Source organism: Ursus americanus, chromosome 34 (genome assembly GCF_024610735.1).
Source record: "Ursus americanus isolate L20-20 chromosome 34, mUrsAme1.1.p, whole genome shotgun sequence".
In the NCBI taxonomy this organism is placed as follows: domain Eukaryota; kingdom Metazoa; phylum Chordata; class Mammalia; order Carnivora; family Ursidae; genus Ursus; species Ursus americanus.
Genome location: NC_142160.1, coordinates 23,029,605 through 23,047,613, shown reverse-complemented (window position 1 = coordinate 23,047,613; position 18,009 = coordinate 23,029,605). Strand labels below are relative to the sequence as shown.

At 37.2% G+C, this 18,009-nt stretch overlaps 1 protein-coding gene across 3 annotated transcripts in view; it reads left to right on the top strand.

Moving 5' to 3' along the window:
* Positions 1 to 18,009, top strand: part of UBQLN1 (ubiquilin 1) — a 55,989-nt gene that overhangs the window by 30,487 nt on the left and 7,493 nt on the right. Inside the window, exons 4-11 of one of the 3 annotated variants that reach the window (XM_045780945.2) lie at positions 3,139 to 3,401; positions 3,862 to 4,020; positions 4,199 to 4,433; positions 9,493 to 9,635; positions 12,520 to 12,603; positions 13,834 to 13,949; positions 14,202 to 14,370; positions 16,002 to 17,998. In XM_045780945.2, coding sequence (XP_045636901.1) covers positions 3,139 to 3,401; positions 3,862 to 4,020; positions 4,199 to 4,433; positions 9,493 to 9,635; positions 12,520 to 12,603; positions 13,834 to 13,949; positions 14,202 to 14,370; positions 16,002 to 16,154 — 1,322 coding nt within the window. In that variant the 3' untranslated portion in view covers positions 16,155 to 17,998. Of the gene's footprint in view, positions 1 to 3,138; positions 3,402 to 3,861; positions 4,021 to 4,198; positions 4,434 to 9,492; positions 9,636 to 12,519; positions 12,604 to 13,833; positions 13,950 to 14,201; positions 14,371 to 16,001; positions 17,999 to 18,009 lie in introns of those variants that run through there. The other 2 variants (XM_045780948.2, XM_045780946.2) reach the window with 2 other exon arrangements.

The window sequence follows — 18,009 nt, the reverse complement described above, 5'->3', positions numbered from 1 at the left end:
TCACCCATCACTTCATTGAAAATTTATTCGGTAAGGTCACCATTGACCTCTTGGCTTGCTGAATTTAGTGGACACATTTTTGTTTTAATTCAGTCTCTCTCAATGCTTACTAGTCTGTCCTCGAAATTTTCTTCCTGTAACTCCTTTTATTGTTTTTCCCTGGTTAATTTTCTGACTATTTTTTTCTGTCTCATTTATGGGTTTCCTTTCTTCTGATTGGTATTGTTCCCCAGAGTAGTTCCTTGTCTTTCTTCTTGTCGTGACATTATCTTCCTCCTGTATCTTGGTGACTCTCAAACCTGTAGCTCAACCCATAGCACTTGTGAACTCCATGTCTTGTGTTCAACTCTCCTCTTTGATATTACTTGATGTTCTCTAAGTACTTTAGCCTGTGTGTGTGTCTCCTCAGAAAGCAAAGGAAAACAAGTGCAGAGACTCTAATCTTGCCCCTCAAACTGCTACCTCTTCCCCACTCAGTCTCTCCATACCTCTTCTGTTGTTACTTCCTTGATGCAGTTCCTCAACTTTTAAAAATCTGTGATGTTTACTGTGAGTCATTTCCACACTGTTATTAGAATAAGAACATCTGAAGTGACTGTTCTGCTTAAAATCTATCAAGACTTTATGGTTTAGCTTTTGTCTGCCTCTCCATTCTCATTTCTTAACACAGCTCAAGTTTTATTAGGTTATCTATCTTTTGGTAATAGATAACCAAACTCAGTAGCTTAACCACAAAGCCTAATTTCTTGCTCCAAAGCTTTCCTTCATTCTTCAGTGATGCCCCCATCTACATGGTCAGTCCTCAGAGATTCAGGCTTATGGAATCCTTCCAACTTGTAACTACACCACTTGGGACATGGGAGAAGATATAGCCAAGAGTCTCAAGCTGGACCTTCTGTATTTTGGCCAGAAGTGAAACATTTCTTGCAGTCCTTTGGTCATAACTAGTCACATGGGCCTGTCCAAATGCAAAAGAAATAAAAGATTGCATGTGGAATGTTTGGTGAGCACTGCTCTCTGCTCTTCCATTCAGACTGAACTTTTTGTGATTTCAGGAACACATCAATAGTCGTATTTATCTCTATGCTTTTTGTGTATAATGTTTGTTGTGTTTAGTATTACATCTTTCTTCCGAATCCTTCCCATTTCTTGCCAGCCTGTTCATTCTCTATACTCATTAAGTGTCATCTTATGGAAAGCAGCCATCCCACTTAGGTACTATCTATGACCATAGTATCTTGTGACTGTTTCTGTTAGAGTACTTATTCTGTATTTTCCTTGTTGGTCTTTCTCACTAAATTGAGTTCTATATTTAGTACTTGTTTCTTGTCATGTTATTCTCTACGTGTGTAGCATAGTTCCCGGCCTATTAGAAAGTGCTCAGTAAATAAGGAAAACAAATGCAAAAATGCTTCTCTTGCCCTTTAAACTACTGCTTCTTCCCCACTAAATCTCTTTCCATACCTCTTCTCTATGCAGTTATTCCCTGTTGTTACTTCTTGAATGAATGCATTTGGTTATGTAATTTTTACAGTTAACATTTTATGATAATCACTCAGTCATCTTGGATCTGTTAGGTTTTTCCATGACTTAATTCCTCCCAGAAGACGTCTGTTTTCATTGTATGTCCTGGCCTTTTCTCTCCTTGATCGGCAGCAGCTCTGTTCTAACCAGAGTTTACAGGTGAATTCTACTTTCTGAACTTAAACTAGTCTTCTGGAGAGAGATTATTTAGAAGTATAGTCCAGTACATATTTTTTCTCTCTTCTTTGAGTGGGCGTATTCTAGGGTGTCTCAGTTCAGTTCTGACAGTACCTACCTGGAGTTGGTGTCCGATCCCATAGGTTTAAAAGTGTCCTTCAGTCCCCAAGACTGCCTCTCCTTCAGATACCAGTCTAGATACTGGACCATGTGTTTTGACCTGTGGGCTATAAATTGGGGGGGGGGGGTCCCCACAGGTCCCCTCCCTGTTTGATAATTTGATAGAACGGCTCACAAAATTCAGGAAAACACTACTTACATTTACCAGTTTATTATAAAGGTTACACTTTTGAAATAAACAAACGGAAGAGAAGCATAGGGCAAGAAATGGGGGCGTGGGAGAGTGCAGAGTTCCCCTGCCCTGGAAGTGTTTGCTAACATGGAAGTTTTCTGGATCTCATTGCCCAAGAGTTTTTACAGAGCTCAGTCTCCAATATAGCTCTCTTTTCCTCCGCCTGGAGGTTGGTGGGTAGGGCTAGAAGTACCCACTCTTTTGCCACTTGGTCTTTTTGGTGATCACCCATCCTGAGGCTATCTAGGTACTCCACACTAAGTAATTAATTGGCATAAATGAAGTGTGATCTAAAGGGGCTTGTAACGTAGAACAAAAGACACTTCCTTCACTCTGGAAATTCTAAGGCTTTTAGGAGGTCTGTGCCAGGAATCTGGGACGAAGACCAAAAATATATTGCATTATGCCACACATCGGAAACACATATTTAAAAAATATTTTTTTAAAGATTTTATTTATTTATTTGTCAGAGATAGAGCACAAGCAGGAGGAGCAGCAGGCAGAGGGAGAAGCAGGCTCCTCACTGAGCAAGGAGCCCGATTCGGGACTCGATCCCAGGGCCCTGGGATCATGACCTGCACCAAAGGCAGATGCTTAACTGACTGAGCCACCCAGGTGTCCAGGAAATACATATTTTAGTTGGTTTTATTATTTAAACTTAAATATCAAGATGAATGGAATTTTGGCTAATATTAATTACAGAAATCACATATGTATTTTTAAAAGTAATATGAATTCTGTGTGCTTTAAAATGGTTTTCCAGGGCGCCTGGGTGGCTCAGCCCATCAAGTGTCTGCCTTCAGCTCAGGTCATGATCCCAGGGTCCTGGGATCGAGTCCTGCATCAGGCTCCCTGCTCAGTGGGGAGCCTGCTTCTCCCTCTCCCTCTTCCCCTCCCCCCTGCCTGTGCATTCTCTCTCTCTCCTGCTCTCTCTCTCTCAAATAAATAAAATCTTAAAAAAAAAAAAGTGGTTTTCCGTAATGGGACTATCGAGTCAGTATTTTTGCATTTTCACACTTCAGCACAGTCATGTTAATGATAAAATTTCTGACTTTCATTTATGTGTCTTTTCTTTATCTTCTTAGGTGGCCTTGGAGGGCTTGCAGGTCTGAGTAGCTTGGGTTTGAATACTACCAACTTCTCTGAACTACAAAGCCAGATGCAGCGGCAACTTATGTCCAATCCTGAAATGATGGTCCAGATTATGGAGAATCCCTTTGTCCAGAGCATGCTCTCAAATCCTGACCTGATGAGGCAGTTAATTATGGCCAATCCACAAATGCAGCAGTTGATTCAGAGAAACCCAGAAATTAGTCATATGCTGAATAATCCAGATATTATGAGACAAGTATGTGGAAAGTTCTTTCAGCTCATTTAGCTAAAGAATTATATACTTAGTTCTTAATTTTCTATGCTTTAGGAGCTTGCCTTTTATAGATGGCTAGGCTACAAAAAGAAATCCTGATATCTGTTCAGGAAAACTCAACAACACACTAATTTGTACTGTTTGAAATTTGAATTTTCTGCTATATTTTAAAGATCATTTAGTTTGCACATTTAAGAAACAAAAAGAATCCGATCTAAGAGATGGGCATTCATTCACAACAGAGTGCTTCTTTCTTGGTGTTACTTGAATGTTACATTGAGGTGACATTGAGCAGGAATTATTGAAAGTAAGTTTCCGATTTAATTATTGAAGACTGCTAATTCATAGTTAGAAAACTTGTGAACTAATCAGCTGTGGTGGTTAATAGCTAAATTAATTCGTGTGTATTTCCGTGCCTTTTTATATGGATATCTTTTCGTAGACATTGGAACTTGCCAGGAATCCAGCAATGATGCAGGAAATGATGAGAAACCAGGACCGAGCCTTGAGTAACCTAGAAAGCATCCCAGGCGGATATAATGCTTTACGGCGCATGTACACGGATATTCAGGAACCAATGCTGAGTGCTGCACAGGAACAGGTGATAGCGCAGGCCCCTAAGGCTTAGGCCAGAGGGTAGCTCCTGTCTTGACGCGTGTATGTGTGTGATTGAAGGGTACCTTTATATGGGGAATACAGTTTTCATTTAAAAAAGAGTTCCATATCTGTTATTTAAAACAAAACCTTATTCTTTATGATTTTTGTGTCTTTTGTTACAGTTTGGTGGTAATCCATTTGCTTCCCTAGTGAGCAATACATCCTCAGGTGAAGGTAGTCAACCTTCCCGTACGGAAAATAGGGATCCATTACCCAATCCGTGGGCTCCACAGGCTTCCCAGAGTTCATCAGCTTCCAGTGGGACCACCAGCGCTGTGGGGGGCACTGGTGGTGGTGCTGCCAGTGGCACTTCTGGGCAGAGCTCATCTGCGCCCAATTTGGGGCCTGGAGTAGGAGGTAGGCTCATTACAACTCACACTGTTTTTCTTCGTTATCCTCACTTATTTGAATAATGAAAACACTTTTATACTGTTAATCTTTGTGCGTGTGTGTGTGTGTGTGTGAGAGAGAGAAGTAAATTTTATGAATTATCTTTTCATGTTGCAAGTTTTTAAATAGAAGTTTTAAATATGTAGTGATTAGTATTAATCACTTGTGTGCATTATAGTGGAAAGGGTTACTGATGAGATGACCACCCACTTCTCCCAAAACCCATCTTATGGACAAGTGGGTGGTCATCTCATTTCAACACTAGGAAAACTGAAGTGCAGAGAGAGTACAGTTACCTGTGGACTTCCTTCTGGAGCATGTGTTTCTTGGCTTTAGTCTAGTTTCTATTCTAGATCAGTGGATTCTCAAACTCCAGTCTTGAGAGCAGGGCTGAATGAGCTGTATCAGAGTACCTGCCAGGTTTGTTAAAAATCAGATTCCTAGGTCCTAACCTCAGACCTCATGGATCAGACTTTCTACAGTGGCTTTAAGATCTAGGTTTGTATAAAGCTGCTGGAGATTCTGGAATTTACTTTTGATCATTTCTCTGTAGACTAGACTCAATAAATGGAAGTCCTTTTGTCAGCTATTCAGATGCTAAGAATTAGGTCTAAAATCTGTAGCTAGAGTGATGATGTTAGTTCTAGTGCTTGGCATGGAATTGAGAAGAAATGAAAGCATGGGACCACTTCCCTAAGGTGAGAAGGACTGGATATGCTTTAAGAGATGGCTGGTGTTGGGGCACCTGGGTGGCACAGCGGTTAAGCGCCTGCCTTCGGCTCAGGGTGTGATCCCGGCGTTATGGGATCGAGCCCCACATCAGGCTCTTCCGCTATGAGCCTGCTTCTTCCTCTCCCACTCCCCCTGCTTGTGTTCCCTCTCTCGCTGGCTGTCTCTATCTCTGTCGAATAAATAAATAAAATCTTAAAAAAAAAAAAAAAAAGATGGCTGGTGTTTGGCAGAGGAAGTGGAAAGGTGAGGTGCTGGATGAGGAATTTTTAAAAAGGTCATTACTGAGAGAAGTCATAATGGGAAGTCATTGGTGGTCACTGTAGTATATATTCTTTATAGACTATAGTGGGCATGATGAAGTTTTTGAGTATAATAAAGATTTTATAAAAATTGAAGTATTGCCATTTTAAATAATTGAACTACATTTGACATAGTGTTAGTTTCAGGTGTACAATGTAATGATTCAGTGTTTGTATATATTCCCAGATGAGCACCGTAGTGGTCTAGTTCACATCCGAAGTAATACCATTTTTAAATTAGGGGAAAAATTATCCGTTCTGTATTTTACTTACTGCTTATTTGATTCTTAAACTGTCTTTTGAAAGAGATACTTTATTTACATTTCACAGATCTTAGAGCAGACAGAACAAAGATTTAATCAGATCTCCTGATAGGTGAATTGTTTGTTTTTTTTTTAACTATAACATGGTTATCTACAGTAACAGCTTTTGTCAGAAAATCAGTTTTGTGACTTTTTATTCGGATTTTTTTACTTAATGGCTTGATACTTTAAGATATCGTGTTATTGTTTACATCAAAGGAGAACAAAAACAGCAAAAGGGAATGGATTCTGCTGGCCTAACAATTTGTTAGCATGCTGTACACTATTGTGATTTTTACTCAACTGTTCACAGTTACATACACACATATATACACACATGTACTTGTAAAGATAAAACCCTTGACTCTTCTTTTGCCCTGTAAGCACTTACTCTAGTTGTGAGGAAATCTAGAGCAGAAGTCAACAAATTTTTCCTGCAAGGGGACGGGTAATGCTTAGGCCTTGCATGTCAAGAGCAAAGCGAGAATATTATGAGAGAAAACACATTACAATAAGTAAAAATATAATAGAGTGTAATATTTTTTCATATGTACCTACTAATGATAGGATTTCTTTTTTAGGGATGACATTTGCCTAATTGATATTCACAGTGTTTCCTGTTGTCAAAATCAAATTGTTCATCTATTCGTGTGATATGTAATGAGATTTTACTTAAATATGTACTCATTCCAAAAGTATATGATTTTAATAACCTTATCACCAGTTGGAAGCATTTATAGGATTCTGTTAGATTCTTCTTTGCTTCTAACATGTCATTGCAGATTAATCACTTCCAATTGAAGGTTAGGTGGTAGAACCTCACTTACACAGTTAAGTGACTTTTGAAACGTGGAAATTTTCTTTACACTCGTATTGAGGTCCAAAACATGGTGCTGAAATTCAGTGTGAACTAAAAAAAAAAAAAACCCTGTAAATTTATGGGAGTGGAGAATCTTGTTTTAACTTTTGACAGCAAGAGAATGTATAAAGCACCTTGACGTTGTCATTTAAACGATTTCTGTCATTGTCAAAATCACGTTACCACAGTATGAGTTTCACATGTTTGCATGCTGTTTGCCTTATAATTATGGGTAGAATTCATTGGGAAACATTACCAAGTCTCTAGCAAAAGGTAATTTCCAAAGTTATTTGGGTATTTGGTAGTGGTGGTTAAGTGGTTCAGAATTTCAGTCTTAGCCTTTAGCTAAAATAAAATTTGAAGTTAAACTTTACCTCTTACAAAACAAACACTTTACCTCTGCTAAGCCATCACACTGCTTCTGTGTGGTTGGACAAGTCAGGATATTTCTGACAAAAATTCTTGGAATTGACTGACGAAGTTTACAAGAGTGAAATGGTGTTCACCATTGATACTTCTACGGTTGAATAACATGACAGTTCAAAATATTTTCCAGAGTACCTGCTAATGAATAAGACAATGAATAACCATAGTTTTTAAATACGTTATATTTTTTTATAAGCTTTCTGTGTTTGTCTAAGTAATCCTTCTAGTCCTCCACATACGTTTTCATCTTCAGATACGCACATCTTAGCTGATTCTATTTCAGGTTGCATCAAAATCGTATTTTCTCGACTTTGAAACAGTAGTTTTGCTTGTAGTTCTATGCAGACTGTTTATAAAGGCTTAATTTTTCAGTAACTTTAAACTTGGCATTGACTTCTCAAACAAGAACTGAGCAGTAACATCTGTCAACTCACTAAAAACAAAGGAATACCACTCAGAATAATTTGCATTGTTTTTTAATTGAATATTAATTCTGGGAGCCCAGTGTTCTTAACTCTTGAGAAACCATTCTCCTTGAAAGGCTAATAGGCTTAAACGTGTTTATTTTCTCTGGACACATTTATATTTGGCTGCCGCAATCAAGATTTCATTAAGCATGCCAATTAATCACCACTAGTATATACTTTTCTTTTTGGCTAACAAATGAGCCATTTGGAAACTTAACTGGTTGTAGCCTTATTTTCATTTTTTTATTTTTGTAAAGAAATCTGGCTGTGATGACATGGCTGCATTTTAAATTTTGTGTTTTCCTGACTGTTGCTTGCCTGTGAGTTGGGAATACTGTGATCAGTGCTTAGTCTAGCAATGTTGAAGTATATTGTATTCCCTCCTTGTCATTGCATAAAAATACAGTGCTTTACCATCTTATTTGATAAAATAATCCATGCTCCGTTGTGCCTTAAATGCACCATATTTATAGTCCAACTTTCCCTTTTTCTTCTTGTTCTTATGTGATTGGTATGTACTGGTAGTTTAAAAAAAAGAAATAAAATAACAACATGCTACAGCACCACACGTAACGTATGGCACGCTGAGCAGCGGTCTGGGTCTGTAGCGGTAGGGTAGGGCCGTGCACAGCCTCCGCTGGAACCGCTTGGCTTTTGTGGTACACAAGCAGTCGTAGACCACGAACGCCTGAGCATGACTGTATTCCAAGAAAATGTTGTTTATGGACACTGAAGTTTGAATTGCATATAGTTTTCAAATTTCACAAAATATTTTTGTTTCTTTAACCATTCAAAACTGTAAAACCATTTTCAGCTTGTGAGTTGTACGAAAACAGGTCGTGGGCCATATTTGCTCTGTAGGCTATGTTTGTCAACACTTGTGTTAGAATATTCTTAGACTCTAGGATGTGGAAAGTAACCTAATTGAAACAACTTGAGAAAATAGGAAAAAAAAGAATGCTTATCCCAAAACCCCCAGCAGAATTAAAATAAACTAGAAGGATTAATGGGAAGTGTCAGATGTTTTAAGCCTGATAAAATTAACACTGGATGGAATGAGAGCAGAAGGGAAATGAAAAAACTAATGAGTTAAAGTTTGCGTATAATGAGTTTGAGAATATATTTGAAGTTGAGTATATCTAGTCAGCAAGTGAAAATCTGGTTATGTGTTGAGCAAATTAGTTTTCAAAGAAAGTTGAATTCGATTAGCTATAGCTCTCAGCAAAAAAAAAAAAAAAAAAAAAAAAAAAAAGTGACAAGCATAGTTGTACATTAATTTAATTGTCACAACCTGCCCTGTGCAGTAGATACTATTTATTCCATTTGACAGATGGGGAAACTGGAAGTATGAAGAGGCCAAATAACTTGCCCAAGTTTAGTTAGATTAGATTTGAACCAGGTAATCCGGTCCTTGTCACTGTTCTTAGTCTCTGCTCTGAAATGTTAAATGTGCCTGCTATTTTGCTGAGTGAGTGTCAGTACTGAATGGGATGGAGGCTGCATCTGTGGTTTCCTGGGTATGAGCGCTTACTTCAAGCATGAGCATAGCAAATGCTGGACGTGATTGTTCTAATTAAACAGTCCTAGAAGAAACGTTGGCCCAGACTTACTCTATATATGGGATTTTTCAATAGTAATTTTGACTGTATCTAATTTTTGCTTCTCAAATTGACTTCAGAACCTAGCCTTTCCATTAGATATGGTTTTATTGCAAGTGTAACCAGAATGTTCAACATCGTAAGCCCTCCTTTACTGGTATATGTTGAGTGTGCAGTTTTGGAGATCTTAGTTTTAAAATTCTTTCTTGGTTCAGTTGATTAGTAATATGTATGCTCATCTGCAGTTCTGAAAATGACATGTGGTATATATTGTATTTCGAAGCTTTTACTTTTGTCTTTTCCTTGATACAGTGTCTTTTTTTTTTTTTTAACAAACTTTCAGCTAGTATGTTCAACACACCAGGAATGCAGAGCTTGTTGCAACAAATAACTGAAAACCCACAACTTATGCAAAACATGTTGTCTGCCCCCTACATGAGAAGCATGATGCAGTCACTAAGTCAGAACCCTGACCTTGCTGCACAGGTGAGTTTGTAATTTATTAAAAAGGACTGTGCAGTGTGAATTGAAACAGCCTAATCAGATAATTGTGATTTTGGCATATTTGGGTTGTGTTGTGTTACCTGCTAGAAAGTCGGTAAATTACATCGCCAATATTTTGGACACTTTGTTTCTTTGCAGTAAACTAATTCTTCCTATATAATTAAAACAGTTTCATCTCTTCTATTTATTGGCTAGAAAGAAGTGTAGGTTTACTTTGTATCTACATATGTTGATTTAGAAATGAATACAAAGTTTTGGATTACTCTCCCTTTGGAAGATACATTCTTTAGTGAAATGTTAATCTTGGAAGTGATTAAATACAGTGTTAATACATTTCTTGGAATACTTCTATTTATTAGATCACATAGATTTTGAGTAATAGTCATGTTCAAAATAGCAGTTATAAAATAGCCTGAAATCATTTCTTAAAGGCAGAGGGAGATCTTGTGGGAACAGTGTTCTCATTCTTTCCATTATAGATCTCCCCCCCACCAAAGTTAGTATAATGGTATTTTATTAATTTATTCTTTTTCTAACTTGTTTTGAAGAGACCCTAACTAAGGGAGTTAGTGGATCTCAACCCTGGCTGAACATTTGGGATCCCTTTGGGAGCTTTAAAGTTAAAAAAAATCTCTCCATCCTGAGAGATCTTGGTGTAATTACGTTGCATTTCCCCTATCTCTGAAGTTCCCTGGGTGATTCTGATGTGCCCCTAGGTTAAGAACAACTGGGCTTGAAAAACCTTGGGGAGTATTAAATAACCTTGATCATCTGTTATAGTTCATATTTGCTGGGTATTAAAAATGACTTCTGTAAAGTGTTAGGGATTATAAATATTTTCCTTTATAGTGTATTCTCATTCCAAAATTCTAAAGGCTTTTAAAGTTAATCACTTTTCTTTCTTCATTATGTCAAACAAAATGGTTTTTATTTTTCTAAAGTTTGGAACCATATTGATTCAAGTTATATAGCAGATATCTTTGCATTATAATCCTCAGCAATAACTTCTGCCCTCTTAGTATTTGTGGAATTGGAAAGAAAGAACAAGTTTTTAGGTGAATTTTTGTATAGTCATGTTCTATTCACATAAAAATTACCTGAGTTATTATTAGTATTAAATGGTGAACTTACTGTGATCATAGCACTTTTGTCTAAAATAAATGTGGAAAATAAGTATGTTGAGTGATCATATTTGTATGCTTTTAAATGTCTGTTTGATTAATTAGCACTGAATGTGCATCTCATTTAAAACTTTTGACTTTAATAAGCACATTCCCAGCCATTTATTGAAGTAGCAACATTACAAAGTGACTTGAGCATTTTGATACGTTGTGTTTTCACTCTAAAGCAGAATGTTAACAAAGAAGGCTAGATATGGGTGTCTTAGTGTAGACAGTAGAAATGTTTACAGTGTATTCTGATTATTAGCAAATTAAAGTCTGTAGTTTCTCTATTCTGATTTTGATTTTTAGATATTCAAAAAAGTCTGAGTATATGAACTGTATTGTTGCATAGTCACGTAAGTTAGGAGAAATATCTTAAGTGAGATAATGCTTTTCTGAGAAAGAATGAATCAGTTTAAGATGCCATGCTGTCTCAAATGACATGAATCCTGAAAGATAAATGTGGTAACTTTATTAATCTGTTCATAATAAAAAGTATTTACTGGAGCCAATAAAGCGGGTTTGTTGATCTCAAGTTGGTATTATTTTATTTACTGTGAATTTATTGTTCACTTTGAAACTTCTTGTATATCCATAAAACACTGACTTCCTCCTACTTTGTTATTTTGTTGAAATTAACTACATAATCCACTTTGTAACAATAGACAAAGGAGAGAAAGTAGAATTCTTTCTACTTCTAGTGTGTACATATAATTAAGTGCTCTCCAATATGGTTAACTACTCAAGGGCAAGGATCATTTTACTTTACCCTCCAGACTTTGGACTGGTAAATAGGTGATGAGTAAATCATTGTCAGTTGACTTTTCACTCCTTGTGGGGAAAGTGAAACTTTCGTCTTTTTCAAAGCTGTGAAAATTAGTTTCTGGTTATGTTGATAGTGTATCATAATCTTATTTTCAGGTATTAACGTTAATATGGACCCTGACTTTAATTCTTAACACCTGTGTGAACGTTAGGAGGCATGCCACTTTTCTCATCTCTGGTGCTAGTGAGGTGAAATCCAGAGGCTAATCTTGGTGTTCTCAAATGGATTTACATGTTTCAGGTCTTAACACATTTTAATACTTGCCCCAGAGATGTGTTGTTGCTAGTCCTGGGCTGATTTTCACCTAGCAGCTCCATTTCTCTGGCACGGTGGTTGCTGTTCTGCAGTGTTATTTTTCTGGACCTAATACTTGCTGTTTTGCAGTAGGCAGGTAGATAGATATAGTGGTTCCAGATCTGGATTTTTCTCTGTGCTTGCCACTTGTGTGCTGAGGTGTCTGAGCAAGCCATGTATCATTTCACATATTGAGGCTTATGTTTATTCTGTCAGTGTAGTAGCACATGTATCCTCCTGAATGCCCGTTACCCCCATTTTTCTTTTAAGGGCAAATATTCACCTTTGCTCAAGGAAAATCCTAAGAAAATGATTGTTTTTATTTTTTAGGATATTGCATGTCATTATCATAATCACCATTCTCATTGAGAGAGAATATGCCTCGTTTTTAGTTTTAGGTTTTTTTTTTTTTCTGGAGATCCCTCTTGGGGACAGTATCTTCCCTTCTCCTTCTTGATTCATGTTCTATCTTCCTCCCTATAAGTGCCAGGTTAGGCACTTGGGGGAAGATAGACTATTAAACAAGGTACATTACTTGTTTCAGATATTTCCAGTTAAAATTGTTTGAACACTTGCCCCATAGATGATGCTGAATAATCCCCTATTTGCTGGAAATCCTCAGCTTCAAGAACAAATGAGACAACAGCTCCCAACTTTTCTCCAACAAGTGAGTAAGAAAAGATGCTAGCTATCTTCGGTAATGATTTGCTTGAAAAAGTTTGATGATAAACATTTTCCTTGCTCTTCTCTGGCTGATAGCAAACTATAGAAGTTAGTTTGATTATGCTGTCAATTCGCAGAGAATTCAGCTTGATCTTAACTGAGCCCCATTTCACTGCTGACCTTTTGCTTATATTTCTTAAACTTTCTGAGGAAAGGACCATTTTGTTTTTGCTTTTGAGGATTTAGGATTTTGAATGCTTCGTTAATACCATAAACCATTTCCTTTCACTTTACTAACTTCGAAGTGCTTCATTGTGTCATGTTATGCTTTATGGTTTAACTAATCTCGAGTAATAGGAAGGACCTACCCTGTTCTATTTTACAGGTTCGGTTTCTTTGTAATGTTGTAATTCCTACAAATTAATGGAATGTCTCTTTTTTGAGGGGTAGATCTCATTTCCTCAAACTCGGAATTAGTAATGATTAAAATTGTCAGTGTTGTCCTACAAGGAAGGTTTTATTATTAAAAAAATACTTGAGATTGGAATGGTATTTTATTATTTAAAAAGACAAAAGAGGAGTCAGTCTTGGTGTTCTGAAACTGGTAGTTCTAGGGCTTTTAAATATTATACAAATGATTCCTGGGCCTGTAAACCATTATCCAAGGTTAGTTATTGTCCTTGATCCTATTGTAATGATGTTAATGTTAGCATATCTTTTTTGGTCAGTCAGGTGGTGTATATTTGGAAGTAGTGAAACTGAACTCAGGACACACGTATTAACTTCAAATTTGGAACTATTGTTTTAGAGTGTATCTTACTGATAAAATTGTTTAATCGGCAACAGATAACGCTCGGTCGGGAGGAATATGTGACTTTTACCATATGTTACCATGTTACATAAATTGTGCAGGTGGAGGTTGTCTCTTAGGCATAACACTTCTATCTTCTGTTGGAGAACGGGAACAATTATGGCTTCCACAGTAGCTCCTGATTGTCTTTCGTTATGAAAAATGGCTTTCATGATGGACTTGGGAGGAGGTCGGTTAACAATTTGCACACTGGGTTTGCTGTCGAGGAGGTGCTTGTGTTTATCCGGGGAAAGAAATTCTGGACTACCAGTGTCTGGGAGTAAGGTTTTAGATTTTCTCGAGAAACATAGCAAAGAAACATTTAAATTTTACGTTCACTGATTTTAATTCCCTTGTTAACCACCTGTTTTCTTTCTTCCTTAGATGCAGAATCCTGATACGTTATCGGCAATGTCAAATCCTAGAGCAATGCAGGCCCTGTTACAGATTCAGCAGGGTTTGCAGACATTAGCAACGGAAGCCCCCGGCCTCATCCCAGGGTAGGCTTATTTGGGGACGACTATGAAAGTGCATAGTGGTTACTACTTCTTTCTGAGCATTTCATACTTAAATATCATTCTGCCTATTTTTGTTGAGATTTTTTTCAAGACCGAGTTTTCAAAGTTAAAAATGTTCATTTTAAGAAGATAACAGCTAATACTATGTTAAAATGTAACTGACTTACCATCAGAGGCCTGGCCTGGCCTCCTATTGCAGGAGCTTAGGTTTATTACCAATTTCTGCTTCCCTAGGTTTACTCCTGGCCTGGGGGCATTAGGAAGCACTGGAGGCTCTTCAGGAAGCAACGGTTCTAATGCCACACCTAGTGACAACTCGAGTCCCACGCCGGGCACCACTGAGCCGGGACACCAGCAGTTTATCCAGCAGATGCTGCAGGCTCTGGCTGGAGTAAATCCTCAGGTAAAGATTCTTGTCTGCTCACATTTTGTGTTCCTTGTTGGAAATTCAGAAATTTCCACAAACAACCGAAAAAAGAAAGAGGGAAAGGAAGAAAAGAAAGAGGCAATCCTTCAGGGTTTAGAGTATAATGAAAAGCACAATCTTATAAAACAGGCATTACAAAAATTGTTGACTTTGGTGTACTATTAGACACTGAAAGAAACAGTTGTAGGGAAGAAATGCTACAACTTTGCCTTATTTGGAAGTTGCCTTTAAAAATGCGTCTTTTAGAGTCCCTCTTTAGAAATTATTTGCAATATGTTGTGTTTTATAAAGGTTTGTCAAGGAGGAATAGAAACTTGATTATCCCAAATACCTCCTGAACAACTACAACTACGGTTCTGTCTAGTCCTTGTATTTTGACTTAAAAAAAATCCTCTCTCCCTGCCCATTACTACTTCCTGTGGTAACTTGTGTTACATATATAAACCTCACAAATATGGCTTAAAAATGTGGACTTCTAATAATGTTCTTACATCTGGAAACATTTATTAGCTTTACTAAGAATCTGCCATTGTACGAAGATGATAGCCAGTCAAACCTGTTATGGTAGATTGCCCCTGTAATTCTGCATGGCAAAAAATGAGCATACTTTCTGACTTTAAGCCTTATTAAATATAATAAATAGGGCGGGGTTTTATCCTGTACAAGTATTTGTATTCCCAATACTATCATAGCTTCTGGCTCAGTATAATATTCATGGAATTAATAATATTCATGGAATTAATAAGAAAAGAAGATTTTAGGTATTTGACAGAATTGTTACCTAAGTTGAACAATCTGCAGGCCTCATTATCAGATTGGCCAGGATTGATTGATTATGTATGTATTTTTGTCTTAACTTCATTTCTGGAGAAAGATTTGATGCAGCTGAATTGTCAGGAGTATATTCTGTGGGCCTAGAACTGGAACTCTCCTGAAGACTTGACTGGCCAGCGCAGAAATGGAATGCACATTCTGAGCCTCATTTGAACTTTAGAATTTTGTACATGAGAACACTGGCTTTTATATTTACCTAGTTGGTCAATAACTACGAAATAAATCATTAGTTCTGAACTATTTGCATATAGACTTTTAAGTTTCCTGCATTTTCATCAGTTTCTTAAATATATCTAACATGTAACGGATGAGGTTTATGAAGCTATTTTTTCCAAAGATTTTGTTTATTTATTTTTGAGAGAGAGAGAGAGTGCGTGGGCAAGCAGAGGGAGGGGCAGAGGGAGATGGGGAGAGAGAATCCCAAGCAGACTCCCCGCTGCGACTCTGGGCTTGATGTCATGACCCTGACGTCATGACCAGATGCTTAACCGACTGAGCCACCCAGTGATCACCCCCAAAGCAATTTTTTTTAAAAGCAGAGTTTTGCGTTCTATTTGACCAAGATTAAGTATAAATTAGATTATTTAAAATAACAAAGTTAAGTGCTAATGAACTTCTAAATATGTTGACTATGTTTCCAGAGAGGCCAGTGCTTTTATAGCTTAGACCAGCGTATTTGTAACAAGAGGTTAAAACTTTCTAGAGGTTATCTAGGTGTGAGACCGATTTTCCTTAGAATTTTGGTTAGTGTTTTTTTTTTCCCCCTTTAACAGCTACAGAATCCAGAAGTCAGATTTCAGCAACAACTGGAACAGCTCAGTGCAATGGGATTTTTGAACCGTGAAGCAAACTTGCAAGCGCTAATAGCAACAGGAGGCGATATCAATGCCGCTATTGAAAGGTTACTGGGCTCCCAGCCATCATAGCAGCATTTCTGTATCTTGAAAAAATGTAATTTATTTTTGATAACGGCTCTTAAATCTTTAAAATACCCGCTTTATTTCATTTTGACTCTTGGAATTCTGTGCTGTTATAAACAAACCCAATATGATGCATTTTAAGGTGGAGTGCAGTAAGATGTGTGGGTTTCTCGGTGTTTTTTGTTTTGTTTTTTTTTTTTAAACAGTGGGAATCAATGCTTTTTCATTTAAGGCTACTGCATGCATCAGACACTTCTGCATTTATTGTAATTTTTAAAAAAAACATCACCTTTTATAGTTGGGTGAACAGATTTTTGTCCTGCATCTGTCCAATTTATTTGCTTTTTAAACATTAGCCTATGGTAGTAATTTATGTAGAATAAAAGCATTAAAAAGAAGCAGATCATTTGCGCTCTATAATTTGTGGTACAATATTGCTTATTGTGACTTTGGCATGTATTTTTGCGAACAAAATGCTGTAAGATTTATACTACTGACAGTTTTTGCTTTATTTGTATACAGTGTAGTATGCACAGTTGGGATTGCATTTCTCGAAACAAACTGCAATAGATTATCTGAGCAAAGCACCTGTAACCAAAAAAGTGAAGATAAGGAAATATTTTAAAGCTGAGTATTTCCTAATTGTGTAGAATCTTACAGCATCTTTGATAAACATCTCTCAGCAAAAGTGCCGGTTAGTCAGGTTTGTTGAAAATATAGTAGAAAAGCTGATTCTGGTTATCTAAGGACGTTTAATTGTACAGACAACATAATGTAACATTGTCTCAACATTCACAGATTGACTGTAAATTACCTTCATCTTTGTGCAGACTGAAGGAGCACTGTACTATAACCCAAAAGTGCATTTGCCTAGGACTTTTCAGCTTCTCCCATAGGTAGTTCAACAGGCATTACAGTTTGTAATTGAAATGTTGCTTTCACTGAAAGTGTCTTGATGTTTCAGTTATTTTTAATTGCCATATAAAAATAGAACTATCTTTTGGGTTTATCAGTTTTCTCATGCACAGGCAATACATGAATTTAAAATGATTTGTGAGCCACTTGTTTCTGAAGTGTTTTGGTAGTTCTATTAAGAAATAGTTAAATATTGTGCTTTTCAGAGCCTCAGAGAAGGGGAACTGGGGGCGGGGGTGGGGGGGAATCTCTCCTGGATTGGGCCAGCCTAAATAATACTGGCAACCAAGATTCTGTTAGGATTTCTGTGCATATAGTGTAGTAAAGAGGTATCATTCAGGGGTGAAAAACAAAGAGCCGTTTTAACAATGTTGAGTACGTTTGGCTGTTCTGCAGCCTTTTTCTTCCCTCCCCAAAGAAGTTCTGTTTGCCTAACTCTCAAACTGTTGGGGTGTGGTACATTCCTTTAGGACCAATTAAAACATAACTTTGGGGTCAGTAATATATTTGGCTGACTCTGGTTCAGTATTCTCTTAGGTCGTTATATTCTCTCATGTACAGTTACAGGAAATTAAAATGTTAAAGTAATCTAAAATGAGTTCAGACCAATAAAATCAAGGGAAATACAAGTTGAATTCCATTACTTCCGTAAGTTGCTTGCTATTAAAAAAGGTCAAGAGGCCAGGTTGCCCACCAGCCCGTGCACTGTTCTGACACTTTCCCCAGGAGGAAAACATGAGTGATGGTCAAGGTGGAGGCATGACTAGAGGAGGTTGTTAAGGATGATATTCATGTGTCTTTGCTCTCTCTGCCTTATGCCTCAGTCTGGTTCAAAACCTTTTGTACAGGCGAATGGTGGTATACAGTGTGGGATAGTGTCATAACCAATTTGACAATTTATTAATCACAAAATAACAATAAATCTCTAGCTTTTACACTTGGTTTG